The sequence below is a fragment of the Schistocerca americana genome, chromosome 2, assembly GCF_021461395.2.
Source record: "Schistocerca americana isolate TAMUIC-IGC-003095 chromosome 2, iqSchAmer2.1, whole genome shotgun sequence".
NCBI classification, from domain to species: domain Eukaryota; kingdom Metazoa; phylum Arthropoda; class Insecta; order Orthoptera; family Acrididae; genus Schistocerca; species Schistocerca americana.
In genome coordinates this window covers 732,803,300-732,824,672 of record NC_060120.1, presented here as the reverse complement: position 1 = coordinate 732,824,672, position 21,373 = coordinate 732,803,300, and the positions used below count along the sequence as shown (strand labels likewise).

The window sequence follows — 21,373 nt, the reverse complement described above, 5'->3', positions numbered from 1 at the left end:
ATGACCCAGGTCTACAGAAACCGGGCGTTGACCACATACCATCTGAATGCCGTATGGCATACATCGGCCAGACGATTAGGTGCAAAGGCACACCAGACTGACAAGCAACCAAGTCAGCGATTGATGAGCATTGTGTAGAATTAGGTCACTCTATGATGCCAAGATTCTAACACAAACGTTGAGATACTGGGACAGTGTCACCAAAGAATCTATTGAGATTAAGTTCACGGAGAATCTCATTAAACGTGACACCCGTTTCCAGCTGAGCTCTTTCTGGAACCCGGCACTCGATTTTCTGAAGACGCAACGGAGGCAACATCAAGACTCGAGGGGACATGAGTATAAAGATGGAGTTAGAGGAAATAGCCCAGTACATTTAAAAAGGACACATTTGAAAGGTAGCACTACCTCAGACGATATACCCAACACCGGAGGAAGTCCTACCGAGTTTTGGGCGGTATTCTGAACTCCAACGACCTGAAGGTAACGCAACAGCCGCTCGACACTGGAATCAGTATCAGACAGCACCTGAGGCAGACTGCGAGTCACGCAGCTGAAATATCGTGCAAGAAAGGCGCGAAGAACCGGCAGAAAACCGATAATTCAACAAGGCAGGTCTACTCGTGTCTAAGTAGTAATTATGTTGTTTTGAAGCAAGGTAAATATATAACAAAATACACATTCCCGCAAAGCGAACATTTGGCCCTGTCAGGCAACTGCCTGTTACGCCAGATAGGACAACATTACGCTGAATGTTGTTCGAACATGAAATGACCATAGCTGGGCGTAAGACCGTTAACACCAGGTGGGGTGATGCAGTTATGAGTACACTGGACACAGAGTCGGGAGGACGACGGTTCAAGCCCGCGTCCGACCATTCAGATTTTTATTTTCCGTGATTTCACTAAATCACTCCAGTCAGATGCTGGGATGGTCCCTTTGAAAGGCACGGCCGGTTTCCTTCCCCATCCTTCTCACAATTCGACACTGTGTTCCGTCTCCAATGACCTGGGTGTCGGCGGGACGTTAAGGCCCATCCTCCTTTTTTAAGACCGTTAATCTGTTAATAGTTAAGTAACCAAGTAACTTTTCGGGTAACGGATAAACTTTTAGAAAAACTTTAACGAAATCTTTAATTTCCCTTAACATTCTTTGAGTTCGTTAATCGTTAATTTTTTTGCACTCCGTCTTCAGGCTACATGTGGCCCATTGGGATCATCCGACCGCCCTGTCATCCTCAGCTGAGGATGCGGATAGGAGGGGCATGTGGTCAGCTCACCGCTCTCCCGGTCATTATGATGGTTTTCTTTGACCGGAGCCGCTACTGTTCGGTCGAGTAGCTCCTCAATTGGCATCACGAGGCTGAGTGCACCCCGAAAAATGGCAACAGCGCATGGCGGTCCGGATGGTCACGCATCCAAGTGCCGACCACGCCCGACAGCGCTTAACTTCGGTGATCTGACGGGAACCGGTGTATCCACTGCGGTAAGGCCGTTGCCCAATCGTTAATTAGGTAGCAGCTATTTACGACAAAAATGACGTCGCGGCGCAGGCGGAAATCGTGTTCTGACAAGTTAGGTTGATGTAGGTGTATGACTACGTCGGGGTGTTCGCGAGAGATGTAAACAATCGAGTGCGAGCGAGATTAACGAAGTGTTGGTTGTTAATTGTTGTTCGTTTACTGAGTTCGCGTTAAATACCACTTTTTGTTAGTGGTCTGACTGTGGAAACAATCTACAACTGGTGAGAATTCATGGTTACATTTAAGTGATTACGCTCAATTTTTATCCAGATCGGAAGAAGAAATACTTTTAGATTGTAAACTGTGCTTGTCTAAAAAATTAATAATTAGGACTCAAACTTCAAGCCTTAACCCGTAACCAGTACGGTGGGATCCCGGGAGCCCCAACCAGTTTTATTTATTCTGTTATACCCATAGGGGCCGCTATTAGCAGCTGTGGTTCATAGTATCTCTCAGGCAGTAGCTTCTGAGCTGTTGAAAGAAGTGGTTGTTCTGCAGTAAGTGATTTATGAGTTTTATTCAATTGTTAGTGGAGCGTGGGGTCCGTGTGACCCTCCATACATTAGTGATACATTTTTATTAATAATAATTGGTATTATTATTTTGTCAAAAATGGAATATTCACAGCGATAGTCGATGAATGTTAATGATCCCAATTTTCTGGAATGGTTGGAAGGTGCTATGAGCGATTGTGGAAGTGACCTGGGCTTTGATCCAGATTTGGGAAGTGACCATGATTCGAATTATGGGACCGATGACAATTAGGAATAAGAAGCAGAATCAGGTATTTCCTTGGAAAATTTAGAACAAGGATGCGGTGTGCCGGAGAATGTTGCATCTCAGGGCATGACAGCTCAGAATTATTTTGGAAAAAATAGGTTCAAGTGGTGTTCCACTCCAATTGCCATAAATGTACGAACCTGTTCCCACAAAATGATTGTCCATTTACCAGGAGTTATAGGTCCTGCTAAACTACTCGGAAAAAGTTGCTCTGAGCTAGCTGCTGGGTCTTGAATTTTTACAAATGATATTTTAGAAGAATTATTATTATGCTCGAATAAAAAAATGGAGGCCATAAGAAATAACTTTACAGATAAAAATGTTTGGTAGCAGATATTGATATTGTGGAGTTGAAGCATTCCTTGGCTTTCTCTTTTTCATGGCTATTTTCAAATCAAATATAGAGGATTTGAATTCAGTATATGCAACTGACGGGACTGGCAGAGAAATTTTCAGATGCACTATGCCAGAGAAAAGATTTGCAATAATTTTAGCTGCCCTCCGTTTTGACGACTCAATTACTAGACTAGAGCGTACAAAAACAGACCCAAGCGCAGCAATTTCTCATATATTTAGTCTATTTCTAAAAGAAGTAGTAAATAAAATTATTCTATTAGTGACCAAGCATGCATCGATGAAATGCTTATTGTCTTTCGGGTCAGGTGTAAATTTAGAATGTATATTCCAAATAAGCCAAGAAAATACGGTATAAAAATTCTTGCAATCAATGATGCAAGAACGCATTATTTTTAGGATGGATACATTTATGCTACCAAGGGAAATGATAGTAACATTTTGTCAGAAGCAGAGAATAATTCTCAAAACTAAGGCAGGCTGTCCTTGGATTGACAAAATCAGTCGAAGGAACCAACCGCAATATCACGGCTGACAATTGGTTCTCATCCATTGAAGTTGTGAGGGGGTTGAGGAAAAGGGGCGTTACTTATGTTGGGACTTTGAAGAAAAATCAAAAAAAAAAATCCCAAAGGAATATGTTCCCTCAAAAGCAAGGAAATCAGGAATATCAGTTTTTGGCTATGTCCCCAAATCAAGAAAGGCAGTGGTTTTAGTTTCCTTGGTACATCACACTGTTACTGACGAAACTGGAAAGCCTGAAATAATACATCATTATAATGCCACGAAAGGAGGAATCGATGCTCTTAACGAGCAGTGCACAGTATACTCCAGAAACAGAAGAAACTGGAGGTGGCCCCTTATTGTTTTTTTACGCAATGTTGTATACTTCTTCTGTAAATTCATATGTGATTTCGTCATCATTGCCGGAAAATAGACCATTATCAAGGTTTGACTTTGTTAAAAATTTGGCTAGGCAACTGGTTGAACCGCAACTTCAGAAGAGGGTCACCAGTATGCCGTTTCCGAGTGATCTTAGACAATCGATTGCTAGTTTGGTAAATTACCAAATCCCAAAGCTCTCAGCTGCACCTGGTAAAAGAACAAGGTGTGGGAATTGCCCAAGGAGCAGGGATAAAAACGGTAACGTTTACTGTGCTTGTTGCAATACACCAATATGCACAGATTGTGTCTTTGAAGACTGCCTGTAAGTGTTTGTGATTTGTATAATAGTTTTTCAAATTCTCTTTCGTCGAATTTTTTAATGTTCCTTATATAGTAAATAATAGAAATCAGTCACTATTTTTTATGATTTTCATGTACACATGTTTTAATTTTAATGTTTAATATTTTGTAATTTTCATTTTTACAGTTTTGCGTTTTGTTAAATATACTTTTCTATAAAGCAAAAATTTACATTTATTGTGTTCAATCCGATTTAGATACCTTTACATATGATGTGTGGTTGTAAAGAAATGGTTTCGATTTTAAGTGAACGTTAACAGGGAACATTTTGAATTTACAAATATTGGGGTCCCGGTGACCCCACCTTACGAGTCATGGAACAACTTAAGGGTTAACTATTTGAAACAACCCACAAGGAGAGCAGATGAATCGCAGTATGCACAGCGAAACAGTGAAAGCAGGATCAGCTCGAGGTAAACCAAACTGAAAAATAAAACTTGGGCATTCAGATAGACTCTATAGACAGCGGAACCAGTGGTAGTACTCTGATAACAGAGGAGCTTTAGACAGTCTTCTGGCATTGCAGCAACTGGCAGCAGCGTGTCCCAAGCTAGTGTGGACCAATGCATAGTAAATTTTTTGTCACCTACGTGATTCCTTTACACGACGTCAAATTGAAGTCCTTTGAGCTGCAAATAAAATCTTTAAACACCAGTAAAAGTTCAGTTTCGGAGAGAACATTGGGCCGACGCATCGTTGATGGACGTATTCTATTAAAGCAACATTTTATTAAATAAGTAGATAGTTTTTCATTGAAATTCAAACTATCCTACCTACGGGTACGAACCATTACTTCGAGAAATTTCATTTTGACAAGAAAGATAATCTTATTTTTTATTTTCATGAATGGTTTTGTAGTCTTCTTGTGCAGACCTTTAAAGCCTAATGCACAGACACTCATTTTAACAGTAGAGATATTACAATTATTACGTAATCGTTGGTATCAGCAGTTACGAGTTAACGATTAACTTTAACTTCCGATAAATCTCCTGTAAAGCAACGCTTTAACATTCAACGTGGTTAAGTTTTTTGGTAAAACATTGACGATTAGCAAAGCCAACGTTTTGGTTAACGTCGTCCAGCTATGGAAATGACATAACACAGACAATTCGTAAACACGTGGCTTCGAAGGTTAAAATATATCGCTTTACCAGCATTTTAACAATTAACTGTCACAATATACAGGGTGAATACAAATTCGCGCACTCGGACTTTGCACAGTGTGAGTCTTCACATACTGACAATACAAAAATATCCGTCACAAAATTTCGTCCTGCGCATGTTTCGGGCAGTAAATAGACGGTAAAGATTGGCAATCTGGCAACACTGTAATCACGTGTACGGTAACTGCCTCTGTCAGCAAATACATCAATGCTGGGCAGTCGGTGCAGTGGATAGAATTTTGGGTTAACATGGAGGAGGGCGATGGTTCGATTCTGGGTTGAGACTTATTGGTTTTTATTTGAAAAAAGTAGTCTGCGTGGTACGGTACCTGCCGTCTTAATCGTCATACAGAGATTACAGTAGGTGTTCTACAAAACAGTTGCAGCTACGAACTACAAACACAGAAATTGAAGTGCAATAGTTTTCATTGGTTAGCTTTTAAAGAAGCCTTTAGCAGATCGTGGAATCCAATTCTTTCGCGCCACTGCATCTACCAGATTCCAAACCTGGTTTGTGTGTATGCTCCCCCAATGGTCCCGTCGAAATCATTTGCAAAGCACGTTGCAAGCCCTACTGGTGACGTAAGAGCTTAATGAAATGTGATGGACCTGAATGTGGTAAGGATAACAGTTGGTATTAATCGATGGGAACATTGGGGAAAGGTACGTACAAAACAAGTTTGGAATCCAGTAGATTCAGTGGCGCGAAACAATTTGCTTCCACATCATACACAAGGTTTCTTTAAAAGCTGATCAACGAAAACGACTGTATTTCCATTTGCGTGTTTGTAGTACGTAGCTGCAAATGTCATGTAGAAGACCCACTGTAATTGCTGTATGACGATTAAGACGCCAAATACCGTACCAATCAGATTACTTCTAGCAAATAAAAACAAATAGACCTCAACCCTGGATCGAACTCTCGACATCCTGCATGTTGGCCCAAAACGTTATACAATGCACCAACTGCCCAGCACAATTGCACGCTTCTGACTGAGGTCACCACTGTGCATGTGGTAACAGTGCTGCCAGATTGTCTATCTCTAACGTCCGTTTACTGGCCGAAATTGCGGAGGACCAAATCTTGTGAGAGACGTTTTTATATTGCTAGTACGTGAGAAATCGCGTTCGGAAGTCCTAGTGCGCGAATATTTCTTCACCCTGTATATATGTTTGTCATAAATGAAAATTAATTTGTCATTTGCCTTACATCAGAAAACACAAAATATTTCATGGCAGAGGAACACGTGCAGCTATCGCCAATAAACTTGTTGAAGTCCCTTCCAATAATTTTACACGTTCGCCGTCTCCGATAGAATAAAACGAAGTGATCACTTGCTCTTTACCTGCCCTGGCCGCTTTAGGCGTCCTTACCGCACAACCAAATCATCTACGGGCTTAAGAACTTTTTATTACTGTTCTTCTCTATGAGGCGTCTCATATTTATTTAATTAGATGAAATTACTACTCCGAAAAAATAAAACTGCTTATTTGAATGTTATTTATTTCGCTGGAACATTCTGCACTCCTAGTACACCGTTGCGTTGGAGTCACGAACGATGGCGATCGAATTTAGGCTTGTTCTGCACACCTGCGTCACGCGTTCAGTACTGTTCTGAGCGCTCTGTTGTGAATGTTGTACGCAATGTGAGCACTGTACGCGGTCGTATAGAGTTATTTAGTGAATTTTTATTCCATTTGTCGCTAGTTGTCATGGCTCACGGTGACCCTGAGCGACACATTGAAAACAAGCAAACGAGAGACAGAATTTGCGGGACACATGCTTTCATCAGAAATTGCGCTTAGCGAAACTGTGGCTTGGAACCGGCAACAATACAGTCCTCGTCCTTGTCACCACTTGCACGGAATGCCATTGCTTGTGGATCGGACCAGCAAACTGGTGCAGCCTGTCTGCTCCCTATTAAAAGGCTGCGCCATTTGGCTTTGTAAGAGGATGACCAAAAACTTTCCGTTTGGGGCCTCACTACAGCGTATATGCAATGTAGAGCGACTCTGATGCGCTATTATACATGAGCACCGACGTATACGCAAGGGATTAATGAGGCATCATGTCTTTCCGATGTGAGTGAGGTAAATGAGGAAACGTGCGACGTTATTATCAAATGCGTCCGAACAGGACCAACCGGCTTTTATTCTTTTCTTGGCTGTGGAAAGAAGAACATCGGTAGCCATCCAATCGAGAACGAAGAATGTGCATGGGGCAGCACGTCTGTCGGAAATCTCTGTTGTGGAATGGTGTGTGACAATGGATGTTGCTGCTTCATGATAACGCACGTCCACATATCGCAAATGTTGTAAAGCATAAGTTACGCCAACTCAAATGGGAGAAACTCGAGCACCCACGCTGATCTATCGCCGTGCGATTCTCACGCATCGGTCCCTTAAAGAAACTGTTCCCGAAAGAACAGATACAATTAATGACCATGCAGCTTCTCTAGAATAAACGATAATTAATTGAAACCCTCAGCTGCAGACAGGGGTTGTTGATATACCTCGATGGGGACAGCTGAAAATAAGTGCCCCGACCGGGACTCGAACCCGGGATCTCCTGCTTATATGGTAGGCGATCTATCCTTTTGAGCCACCGGGGACTCAAATGAATAGTGCAACTATTATTAACATTAGGTAAGTAGATTGTGGACAATTGGGAATATGGGTCTCACGGGGAGCGTGCAAGGGACAAGTCCCTGCAGTCGCGTTATTGATCTGTGTCCTCGGTGGCTCTGATGGATAGAGCGTCTGCCATGTAAGATCCCGGGTTCGAGTCCCGGTCGAGGCACACACTTTCAGTTGTCCCCATCGAGGTATATCAACATCACCTGTCGGCAGCTGAGGGTTTCATTCAACTATCAGTTATGGATTTCTTCAAGCAGCAGGACACGGTGTTTTCCCAAAAGTTATTTCTAATCTGATGCGTCAGCGGAATGATTACTTCAACGCTCAAGCCGATTTTACCTGATTGACAAACTAATTCTGGTTGTACGGCCTTCGAACGAAATTTTTTTGATTCCCCTTTATAATACCTGTGACAGACACATCACTGTATACCATGACTACCGCTATAAACCTACAAACAAACAAAAACAAAATTACGCAATTTTATTTTTCAAGACGAAAATTAAAATTTTGTGTCTACCTATTGGAGAAGGGACATATATTTATAAATTTCCACAATTTGCTTTCCTTTCTGTGTACTACACTCTCCGGCAATACAGTTTATCCACGCTATGGTGACGTGCCTTGGTATTGTTGCAGGGGACCGTCAGTACCGCATCCCATCGCTGAACCCGTTGCGCATCGATACGCTGGCTGTGGACGAAGGCTCGGGGCCACTGGGGCTGGCCTTCACCGCCAACAACGCAACTGTCTATGGGCTTGCTGACACAAGTATCGATGACGTTAGGTATGCTGCTGAGCTTGAGACACAGAATCTTCTACATTTACGAAAATGTCTAACGTTTCTAACTCTAAAGAGTTTCTTAGAATAAATTTTAACTAAAAAATGCAACTAAAACATACTGTATTACTTAGTGCTTGTACGAGGGTGAGTCAAATGAAAACCTTAAATTTGTAATAACGAATCGAAATTTCGCACCGTTATCCTGTAAGTTGGTAACCGTGCTTCAAAAAGCGTGCAGAATGGCCTGTAGATGGCAGCGTAGTGCAGATGCACACAAACCGTCGCAGTATCAGTATAAAGATGCCCGCCCCACTTGCGACTTGCACCAGAGAAGAACAGCGTTCTGTTATTCGGTTTTTGCGTAGTGAAGGTGTGAAACCTCTTGAAGTTCATCGACGAATGAAGGTTCAGTGCGGTGAGGCATGTTTGTCACAGCAGCAAGTCTACGAATGGAGTAGGAAGTTCGCAAATGACATGACTTCAGTGGAATATTCTCCTCGTCCAGGTCAGGCGCAACGAGTTGTGACTCCACAGAACATTGCAGCAGTTGAAGCCATAGTGAAGGAAAACCGCCAAGTGACACTGAATGACATTGCAGGATGTTTACAGATTAGTCATGGGTCAGCACACCACATTATGCATGATGTGCTCCAGTTTCACAAAGTGTCTGCAAGATGGGTGCGACGGCAGCTTACTCCAGAAATGAGAGAACGACGTGTTGATGCTTGTGAAGAACTTATTCAGCGAGAAGGTGATGGCTTCCTTGCAAGAATAATTACTGGGGACGAAACCTGGATTCACTTCCACCAACTGGAAACGAAGAGAGCGAGCAAGGAATGGTGCCATTTCTCATCACCAAAACCAAAGAAGTTTCCAACAGAGCCATCTGCAGGGAAGGTTATGCTGACTCTCTTTTGGGACGAAAAAGGCGTCATTTTGGGGCATTACATGCCTAGAGGGGCCACTGTCACCAGTTCATCATATACAGTTCTCCTAAAAAATCATCTGCAGCCTGCAATCAAATCAAAGCGACATGGATTGCTATCACAAGATGTCCTTTTGCAACGTGACAATATACCCACACTTATAGTACGATAGTTGCAATAATCACAGACCTGCAATTTGAGTGTCTTCCTCATCCACCATACTCACCAGAAGTTGCCCCAAGTGATTTCCATATGTTTGGACCACTCAAAGACGCAATGGGAGGAAAGAAGTTCCTTTCTGATGAAGAGGTACGCCACACGGTGCATGAGTCGTTGCTCAGACTACCAAAAGAATTTTTTTCTAAAGGAATTTATGCACTTTGTAAGAGCTGGAAGACTTGCATTGAGCGTGAGGGAGATTATGTTGAAAAGTGATACAGCTTTGTACCACTTCTGCACAATAAATAATATTAAAAAATATTTAAGGTATTCATTTGACTCACCCTTGTAGTAGTAAGGAATAACAAAAATCTTATGGATGAGGTACTTGACATTTTTCTGTGTAATGCTTGGGGACATTCGTTAGGATGACAGTTGTTGAGACTTTTTCTTTCATTTGAAAATTCTGGAGTCAGCGGTTCTTTCAATAGCATTTGATTCAAACTGGAAATCAAAATTGTACCATAATCTTTAACATGCTAGAAGACGATAACAAATTAAACATTTTATTCAGAAAAAGAGATGTACCACAAACACATAATGAATTCAGTTATGACAAGACGGTTTTGCACGTCAATATGGGCATAAATTGTAGCAGGTTTCCAACCATCATTTGATCAGATTTGTAAGAGTTTCTCTAGTTTAGCTTCAAGTGCAAATACTAAAATGCATGCTTAATTGAACATGGAACAAAGTAAGTACGGATTTCATCATTTAACAACAAATACTGTAGCATACATCACAGCTTCTGGGTAGAGCTACAGTTCATTCGTAGTTCGTCTGTTATATCTATTTTGATGGAAAAAACTGTTATAACAGTTTAAGAAGGTGGGAGAAACTATTAGCTTTTAAACATTGTGGCATATCATAGTTTATCACACTTTTTGTGACGAATTTTTTAACTTCATTTTCAAGAAAACAGTTGACATAAGTTACCTTGAAGTTTCTCTTGTTGAATCAGTACTACCGAGTATTTTACAATTAATCTCATTATATAATATTTACGCAATTAGAACTATGTGCTTAATTAAAAAAAACATTCCAGTTGGCTACTGATGTATGCGTGAACTGGGCAGAACTGCTTCATACACAAATTTGTCAGCAGCCTTTGACAAAGTGTCTGTACAGTCACAGCCTAATATCCAGTTGTTCACCACAGAATGATATATTTCAGCATGGATGTCGGTATTTCTTTCACCATATGAAAAATTTGAGTATCTCTTCACAGCACTATTGCTAATGAATGTCAGTTACAGCTGGATTTGAAACACGAACCTACTACTCTTCATTCATTTCATTTCACTTAAATTATTTTGTTTTCCTTCGGCTTCTGTATTTCCTGTCATAGCTTTTCTCTCTATCCTTTCTGCTTGAGATTCCACATTATCTAGCTGTTGCTTTCTCTCTGTTAATATTTCCCTACCTTCTTTTTGTATTTTCTCTTTTGTTTAGTTTCAGATTACAATTTCGTGTTCTTACAATCTTCCCATCTGCTTCTGTCTACATCTACATCCATACTCCGCAAGCCACCTGACGGTGTGTGGCGGAGAGTACCTTGAGTACCTCTATCGGTTCTCCCTTCTATTCCAGTCTCGTATTGTTTGTGGAAAAAAGGATTGTCGGTATGCTTCTTGTGGGCTCTAATCTCTCTGATTTTATCCTCATGGTCTCTTCGCGAGATATACGTAGGAGGGAGCAATATACTGCTTGACTCTTCGGTGAAGGTATGTTCTCGAAACTTTAACAAAAGCCCGTACCGAGCCACTGAGCGTCTCTCCTGCAGAGTGTTCCACTGGAGTTTATCTATCATCTCCGTAACGCTTTCGCGAATACTAAATGATCCTGTAACGAAGCGCGCTGCTCTCCGTTGGATATTCTCTATCTCTTCTATCAACCCTATCTGGTACAGATCCCACACTGCTGAGCAGTATTCACGCAGTGGGCGAACAAGCGTACTGTAACCTACTTCCTTTGTTTTCGGATTGCATTTCCTTAGGATTCTTCCAATGAATCTCAGTCTGGCATCTGCTTTACCGACGATCAACTTTATATGATCATTCCATTTTAAATCACTCCTAATGCGTACTCCCAGATAATTTATGGAATTAACTGCTTCCAGTTGCTGACCTGCTATTTTGTAGCTAAATGATAAAGGATCTATCTTTCTATGTATTCGCAGCACATTACACTTGTCTACATTGAGATTCAATTGCCATTCCCTGCACCATGCGTCAATTCGCTGCAGATCCTCCTGCATTTCAGTACAATTTTCCGTTGTTACAACGTCTCGACACACCACAGCATCATCTGCAAAAAGCCTCAGTGAACTTCTGATGTCATCCACAAGGTCAATTATGCATATTGTGAATAGCAACGGTCCTACGACACTCCCCTGCGGCACACCTGAAATCACTCTTATTTCGGAAGACTTCTCTCCATTGAGAATGACATGCTTCATTCTGTTATCTATGAACTCTTCAATCCAATCACACAATTGGTCTGATAGTCCATATGCTCTTACTTTGTTCATTAAACGACTGTGGGGAACTGTATCGAACGCCATGCGGAAGTCAAGAAACACGGCATCTACCTGAGAACCCGTGTCTATGGCCCTCTGAGTCTCGTGGACGAATAGCGCGAGCTGGGTTTCACATGACCGTCTTTTTCGAAACCCATGCTGATTCCTACAGAGTAGATTTCTAGTCTCCAGAAAAGTCATTATACTCGAACAAAATACGTGTTCCAAAATTCTACAACTGATCGACGTTAGAGATATAGGTCTATAGTTCTGCACATCTGCTCGACATCCCTTCTTGAAAACGGGGATGACCTGTGCCCTTTTCCAATCCTTTGGAACGCTACGCTCTTCTGGAGACCTACGGTACACCGCTGCAAGAAGGGGGGCAAGTTCCTTCGCGTACTCTGTGTATAATCGAACTGGTATCCCATCAGGTCCAGCGGCTTTCCTCTTTTGAGTGATTTTAATTGTTTCTCTATCCCTCTGTCGTCTATTTCGATATCTACCATTTTGTCATCTGTGCGACAATCTAGAGAAGGAACTACAGTGCAGTCTTCCTCTGTGAAATAGCTTTGGAAAAAGACATTTAGTATTTCGGCCTTTAGTCTGTCATCCTCTGTTTCAGTACCATTTTGGTCACAGAGTGCCTGGACATTTTGTTTTGATCCACCTACTGCTTTGACATAAGGCCAAAATTTCTTAGGATTTTCTGCCAAGTCAGTACATAGAACTTTACATTCGAATTCATTGAACGCCTCTCGTATAGCCCTCCTCGCACTACATTTCGCTTCACGTAATTTTTGTTTGTCTGCAAGGCTTTGGCTATGTTTATGTTTGCTGTGAAGTTCCCTTTGCTTCCGCAGCAGTTTTCTAATTCGGTTGTTGTACCACGGTGGCTCTTTTCCATCACTTACGATCTTGCTTGGCACATACTCATCTAACGCATATTGTACGATGGTTTTGAACTTTGTCCACTGATCCTCAACACTATCTGTACTTGAGACAAAACTTTTGTGTTGAGCCGTCAGGTACTCTGTAATCTGCTTTTTGTCACTTTTGCTAAACAGAAAAATCTTCCTACCTTTTTTAATATTTCTATTTACGGCTGAAATCATCGATGCAGTAACCGCTTTATGATCGCTGATTCCCTGTTCTGCGTTAACTGTTTCAAATAGTTCGGGTGTGTTTGTCACCAGAAGGTCTAATATGTTATCACCACGAGTCGGTTCTCTGTTTAACTGCTCAAGGTAGTTTTCAGATAAAGCACTTAAAAAAATTTCACTGGATTCTTTGTCCCTGCCACCCGTTATGAACGTTTGAGTCTCCCAGTCTATATCCGGCAAATTATTTTCCATGTGTTTTCTGTCACTTCTTTCAAGCTAAGCTACCATATTTCATATATTGACTAACAACAGATCAATATCAGTATTATAGATTTTTAAAGCCAGTTGTGAACAATATATTCTATCAAGATCTATTTATAGTTTCCCATAGTAGTTTATTTCCTGAAGGTTTCTCCTATACACTGTCCAGTCATATTAGTGTGACCACCTGTCAAAAGCTTGAATAAATTACCTTCTGCAGTGTGGACCGCTACGAGACGCGCAGAAAGAGAGTCAATGAGGTTCTGGAAGCTGTCAACAGGTATGTGGAACCATGCGAACTCCAGTGCTGTGGCCAACTGCACTAGGTTTCGCAGCTCAGAATCCAAAGCGCCAACAGACCAGTTGAGATGGTCCGACACATTCTCAATTGGGTTTTACTTTGGGAATTTGGTGACAGGGGAGTACAGCGAACTCATCCTGGTGCTCTTCAAACCGCACACATACACTTCGAGCTGTGTGACATGTTTCATTGTCCTCCACGTAGATGCCATTGTGCCGAGGAAAAACAAACTACAATTAGGGATGAACAAGGGTCCAAGGATAAATGCATACTTGCCTTGATTCATTGTGCCTTCCAGAAAGGCGAGATCATCCAGGAAATGCCACGAAAACATTCCGCAGGATGTTTCAAGCCATGCACACAAAAGGCCATCTGTCCAACGCAGCATAAAATTTTATTCATCTGAAAAGACCACCTGTCGCCATTCATTGGATATCCAGTCGCGGTATTGACGTGCAGATTCCAGCCTTAGCCGCTGATGAACAGCAGCCAGTATAGGTGTGCGAACCAGGCGCCTGCTGCAGAGGCCAGCATGCAAGTATGTTCGCTGCACGCTGACCCCTTGGTCCATCTGGGTTGTCAGTTGTCCAACAGTTATACTTCTATTCACTCGTACACATTTTCGTATCCGTCGTTCACCCCTGTCATCTACGATGATGATGATGATGTTTGTTTTGTTGGGGCGTTCAATTGCACGGTTATCAGCACCCATACAAATTCCCAACCTTTGCTCAGTCCAAACTCGCCACATTCACGAATGATGATGAAATGAGGAGAACAACACAAACACCCAGTCATCTCGAGGCAGATGAAAACCCCTGACCCCACCAGGTATCAAACCCGGGAACCTGTGCTTGGGAAACAAGAACACGACCGCGAGACCACGATCTGCGAACCCTGTCATCTATGGTCCACGCTGCCTTGACGCTGGTTTTGGATAGCGCCATTTTGCCATGCATGGCATACTTTAACCAAGGTGGCACACGATCAGTTTACGAACTTTGCCATCTCGGTAACGCTTCTATCGGTGGCACGAAAACCAATGATCGTGGCCATCTCGACATCAGGTAAATCGCTCCATTTCCACATTGCGACAATGAGTGCACTGTTTTCCGTGTCCCCCCAACACGGTTTGCGTGTCCTCCTCTGATAGTGCTGTCACCTGCCGTTTGTGAGTAGTTATTACACGTTGACGACGAACATAGGCGGTGATCGCATTAAATTGACTGGACCGTGTATAAGTAGGTTAATAGTTGATAATGGTAGGGGCCCTCCATGACAGATGCTGCATTTGGATGTCAAGACAGGAATGCATGAAGCCTTCAAAGACCACCATAGCAAAACGCTGTCGAATGATATTTCACAAAACCCAATGACATTCTCATAGTATGTAAACAATTTTAGTGGCACAAAGTTGGTTTCCAGTCACTTACAGATGACACAAAATAGAAACTGACAGTAGTGAAACCATATCAGAAACGTTTAACTCCGTTTTCAAATGTTCCTTTAGAAAAGAAAACTCAGACTTGACCTAATTCACTACTCGTAATGCTAAAAATATGAATGAGTAAGTATTAGTATAAGTGGTATATAGAAGCAGCAGAAATCGATAAAATTGAACAGACTTCAAAGGCCACATAGGTTCCCTGTCATATTCTATACTGAATTTGCGATTTAGTCTGTCTTGTAACTACAATCTATTGTAGAGCCCTCAAACAAAAACCATGCCAAGTAATTGGAAGGAAGCCTATGTCACACCCTTCAGCATGAAGTGTAGTAGACGTGATGCACAAAACTACTATCCAGTATCCTTGACATCAATCTTTTGTAGAATCTTAGAATACATTATAAGCTCAAACGTAATGAGGTATTGATTGATTGATTTGATTTTGATAGATTTTATTTCGTGTTCCATAGGTCCAACTGTGTTGGGTTCACAAGGACGTGGAATGAGTCAATTCTTTACAAATACAGTATGATAATCTAACAGCATATGCAGACATTTGAGTACATAATTATATAAAAATTTATACAATAAAGTCTTTGGGCAGCAATAAAGAAAAAAGACGATATATATTTCCTTAGAATCATTAAAGCACTACGGAAAAACAGACAAAGAGTACAAGCAGATACAGAGTTCAAGTTAAATAACATTCTTAGTGGCGTTATGTCAACTTGTGTTATATAACATTAAAATTTTACAGTTTATTTATATAAAAATTAATCTAGACTGTAAAAAGCTTTCTCTAGCAGAAATTATTTTTAGTGCATTGTTAAACTTATTCTTGTTATGAATGTTGTTGTTGTGGTCTTCAGTCCTGAGACTGGTTTGATGCAGCTCTCCATGCTACTCTATCCTGTGCAAGCTTTTTCATCGCCCAGTACCTACTGCAGCCTACATCCTTCTGAATCTGCTTAGTCTATCCATCTCTTGGTCTCCCTCTACAATATTTACCCTCCACGCTGCCCTCCAATACTAAATTGGTGATCCCTTGATGCCTCAGAACATGTCCTACCAACCGATCCCTTCTTCTGGTCAAGTTGTGCCACAAACTTCTCTTCTCTCCAATCCTATTCAATACTTCCTCATTAGTTACGTGATCTACCCATCTAATCTTCAGCATTCTTCTGTAGTACCACATTTCGAAAGCTTCTATTCTCTTCTTGTCCAAACTATTTATCGTCCATGTTTCACTTCCATACATGGCTACACTCCATACGAATACTTTCAGAAATGACTTCCTGACACTTAAATCAATACTGGATGTTAACAAATTTCTCTTCTTCAGAAACGCTTTCCTTGCCATTGCCAGCCTACATTTTATATCCTCTCTACTTCGACCATCATCAGTTATTTTGCTCCCCAAATAGCAAAACTCCTTTACTACTTTAAGTGCCTCATTTCCTAATCTAATTCCCTCAGCATCACCCTACTTAATTAGACTACATTCCATTATCCTTGTTTTGCTTTTGTTGATGTTCATCTTATATCCTCCTTTCAAGACACTGTCCATTCCATTCAACTGCTCTTCCAAGTCCTTTGCTGTCTCTGACAGAATTACAATGTCATCGGCGAACCTCAAAGTTTTTATTTCTTCTCCATGAATTTTTATACCTACTCCGAATTTTTCTTTTGTTTCCTTTACTGCTTGCTCAATATACAGATTGAACAACATCGGGGAGAGGCTACAACCCTGTCTTACTCCCTTCCCAACCACTGCTTCCCTTTCATGTCCCTCGACTCTTATAACTGCCATCTGGTTTCTGTACAAATTGTAAATAGCCTTTCGCTCCCTGTATTTTACCCCTGCCACCTTTCTATGCTCACTGTGTATATCATTCTTCCTCGACGTGTTATGCTCATGATAATTACTGTTTGGTTGAAATATCTCTTTATTTTTACAGACAAAACACACAAGAGAAAAATATATTGACATGTAGTTGTTAGTTGTGTATATTTTGAGTTTTCGAAAGTTATTTTGTTCAATTTTATCACCCTTTTTGTACAGGGTTTTCACAATGGCATACTTAAGTCTACTGGGAAAAACACCTTTCTGAAGGGAAGCATTGAAAATATGACAGAGGTTGTCCCTTATCCATACACAAGACTATTTCAATAAATTACTAGAAATATTATCAACCTCTGCAGAGTTCTTCCTTTTTAGAGACATGATGATTTTTTGAATTTCATCTACAGTGATAGGGTTGAGGTACATTTCTGAAATTGTGTTTGAATATACAGCTTGACAAAGAGTTACAGCTTCATCATCATTGGGCTTGCAACCAATCTGTTGAGTTACTGAGGAAATGTTTATTAAAAATCTCAGCCACACTTTTGGGGTTATCTGCTAGGTTACCTCCATATCTGATTCTATTTATATCTTCTTTGCATGTTGTATCTCTTCCTGTTACTTTTTTTACAATGCCCCAAATTGTCTTTATTTTATTATTAGAATTATCTATTTTCTTCTCATAATAAAGGGGTTTTGATTTCTGTACTAGTTTCTTTAAAATTTTACAGTATAATCCATAGTATTCCCATTTTTCTTCATCTTTAGATAATCTATTGCAGTGTAAGTTTCCCTTTTGTTTTTACATGACTGTTTTATACCTTTTGTAATCCAAGGCTTACTTACAGAATTGGAAGCACTGTTTCTGACCCATTTCTTTGGAAACATTTTTTCAAAAAGAGCACAGAATTCATTTATAAAATAGTTAAATTTACTATCAACATTATCAAGGCTACATACTAAAGACCAATCAATTTGCTGCAACTTACGGTTGAAATTTATTTTGCCTCTTCTTTCATGACTCTTATGAATTTCCATTGAGGAAATTGTTGTTTGAACAGATTAACATCATAAAGAGTGAGAATTTTTGCATCATTATCTGAAAGCCCACTTATAACCTGCCTGGTAGTATAATTCTGATGTCTACTTACATCTAAAAAAATGTTGTCTATCATATTTTGGGACTTGATGTAAATGTTGTTGGGAAGTTTATTACTCATATCAGATTATATAAGGTCATCACAATCTCAAAGTAAATTTTATTTTTGTTTTCTGTCATAAATTTTATATTGAAATCACCTAAAACTATAATATACTTTAGTCAAAATATCCACGGGTGTGCTGCCGGTCTATAGTGTCCAACGGGCACAATATTTCGGCGATCATACATGTCGCCATCATCAGGTGAACTGACGGACTGAGCTCCTGTGAACGTGCCGGCACGGAGATCCGTACGCTATGGCTGCTCAGAGGGAACTGGGTTCGGTCGCGGCGGCGGTGGATTTAAATACCCTCCGCCCGCGGCGCGCTCCCTCCGCCGTCCGCGCCCCGTGCCACGGTCGCGCGGTGGAACAGATTGCGACGGCGTCTGGGATGACGTCGGTGTGATGGCTCTGTCCGCCGTGGTCGTCACAACTATACGTTTGCTCGATTTACTCTTGATTAACCCAATCGCTGGTTCCCAAGCCTTGCTAAGATTATAACCACAGTCACGGTTTATGAGGTCGTCATTGGCGCGAATTTCGATGGCCTCTCTAACAACGCTGTCCCAGTATCTCGACGTCTGTACCAGAATCCTCGTGCGGTCATACTCCATGGCGTGATTTTCCGACAGACAATGTTCAGCGACCGCCGACTTGCTCGGATACATCAGTCGAGTGTGCCTCTGGTGTTCACGGCATCGATCCTCGACGGTACGCATCGTCTGGCCAATATACGACTTGCCACATTGACAAGGAATCTGGTACACGCCGGCCTTCCTCAAACCGAGGTCATCTTTGGCGTTCCCCACCAGTGCACGAGTTTTGTTTGGAGGACAAAACACAGTTCCGACCCGGTGTTTCTTCAGAATGCGGGCGATTTTCCCCGAGAGTGCGCCTGTGTATGGAATAAATGCAGTGCCTACCTCCTCCCTCGTGACTTCATCCATCTCAACAGGTTGTGCTGCAGTGGTTGGGCGGAGAGCACGTTGAATCTGCCACTCTGAGTACCCATTTTATCGAAATACAGTTTTCAGATGTTCCAATTCCTGGGGTAGACTCTCTGCGTCAGAGATAGTGCGCGCCCTATGTACTAGAGTTTTAAGTACCCCATTCCTCTGTGAAAGGTGGTGGCAGCTGTCTGCGTGCAAATACAGATCAGTGTGCGTTGTCTTCCGATACACCCCATGACCTAGGGTGCCGTCAGCCCTTCTCTTGACCAAGACGTCGAGGAAAGGTAATTTACCCTCCATTTCAGTCTCCATAGTGAATTTGATGTTGGGGTGTATGGAGTTTAGATGTGTAAGGAAGTCAAGGAGTTTATCCATACCATGTGGCCAGATGACGAACGTGTCGTCCACGTAACGGAAAAAGCAAGTAGGTTTCCATACGGATGACGACAGGACTTCCTCCTCGAAGTTCTCCATGTACAAATTGGCTACCACCGGTGAGAGTGGGCTACCCATGGCGACTCCCTCCGTTTGTTCGTAGTATTCTCCATTAAAAAGAAAATACGTGGAAGTCAAGACATGCCTAAAAAGTTCAGTGGTCTTCTCGTCAAACTTCTGACTAATCAATTCTAGTGACTCTCGCAGGGGTACCCTCGTAAACAAGGAAACGACGTCAAAACTCACGATGATATCTGACTCATCCAACCTGAAGCTATCAAGGCGTTTAACAAAATCCACGGAATTACGGATGTGATGAGGGCATTTACCCACATAAGGACTTAAAATTCCCGTCAGGTATTTGGCCAACAAATATGTAGGTGCCCTGATGTTGCTGACAATGGGGCGTAATGGTACCCCCTCTTTGTGAACCTTCGGGAGTCCATATAGTCTAGGCGGTACCGGACCTTGGGGTAACAATTTCTTAGTGTCACCCTCGGGTAAATCTGCGTCCTTGAGAAGCGCCCTCGTCTTGTTCTCCACCTTCTTTGTAGGGTCAACGCTGATCTTCCGGTAGGAATCGTCATTTAGCAGGCTCTGCATCTTATCAGTGTAGTCCTTATGGGAGACAACAACTGTAGCATTGCCTTTGTCAGCCGGTAAGACAACAATTTCAGAGCGCTCCCTCAGATCACGAATGGCCGCCCTCTCTTTACTGCTGATATTTGACTTCATCGGCTTGGATTTCGTCAACGCACGACAAGTTTCACGACGTATTTCCTCGGCTGATTCTGGCGGAAGTCGAGCTGCAACCTGTTCAACAGCACTAACGATTTCTGCGACCGGAGTGAACTTGGGGGTGGGATCGAAGTTGAGACCTTTCTGCAAAACCGAGACCGCATCATCACTCAACACCATGCCACTCAAATTGATGACAGTCTTGCACGGAACCTGCAGAGATGGTTTGTCAAGGAGACGTGAGAACTTAGCTGTTTGACGTCCCGTAGCCTTCGACAGTACGACAGTACGGCACCGTTACAGACGGAGCAACAATAAACAATGCCAGTATTCCATATTCCTCTACTACAGGATCGAGCACGTAATGGCAGCGATAACTCCACCTACGTTTTGAGTAATCGAAAAACTGCATTACCACACGAACAAAGGCAAAGAAGTAAGCCCATTTACTTCGCTAACAAAACATGAAAACGTACCACAACTTCAAAACTATGACATGTTGTATATTGTGTAGCGTAACAGCTACCAAAACAAGAGGACAATAATATAATGTAAGTTAAAAATAAAAATAGAACACACTGATGATAGGACAAAAGTGCTGAAACATGTATGGGTGAAACAAAAGAAAAAAGGTGTCTTGCATAAGGCGGAACTCCTCATCCCATTTTCTTAGCAAGCACGGAGACAAGAAGAAGAACTGCACCACAAGATGATTATGTTGTCTATGTGTTACCTTACCACTTTCATATAACTGATTCAAGAGGTTGATAAATAACTGCTGAGAAGATTGACTTCTATCCAGATATCTTGCTGCGTACACTATTTAAGAACAAATTGCAGTCTTCCTATACTCTCCAAACACCATGAGCATATTGGCTTCTTATGCATTGCTACATACCATTGTCCACTCACTGCTTGTGCTGTCACTGACTGACAAGTTGTAAT

General features: G+C 41.7%; 1 protein-coding gene and 1 pseudogene across 1 annotated transcript in view; one reads left to right on the top strand and one right to left on the bottom strand.

Moving 5' to 3' along the window:
- Positions 1-1,381: 1,381 nt before the first annotated feature.
- LOC124597565 lies at positions 1,382-1,499 on the bottom strand (annotated as a pseudogene).
- A 6,813-nt stretch (positions 1,500-8,312) lies between these two features.
- Positions 8,313-21,373, top strand: part of LOC124594390 (protein takeout-like) — a 44,140-nt gene continuing 31,079 nt past the window's right edge. Inside the window, exon 1 of the mRNA XM_047132759.1 lies at positions 8,313-8,488. Within this exon, the coding sequence (XP_046988715.1) occupies positions 8,313-8,488 (176 nt within the window). The remainder of the gene's footprint in view (positions 8,489-21,373) is intronic.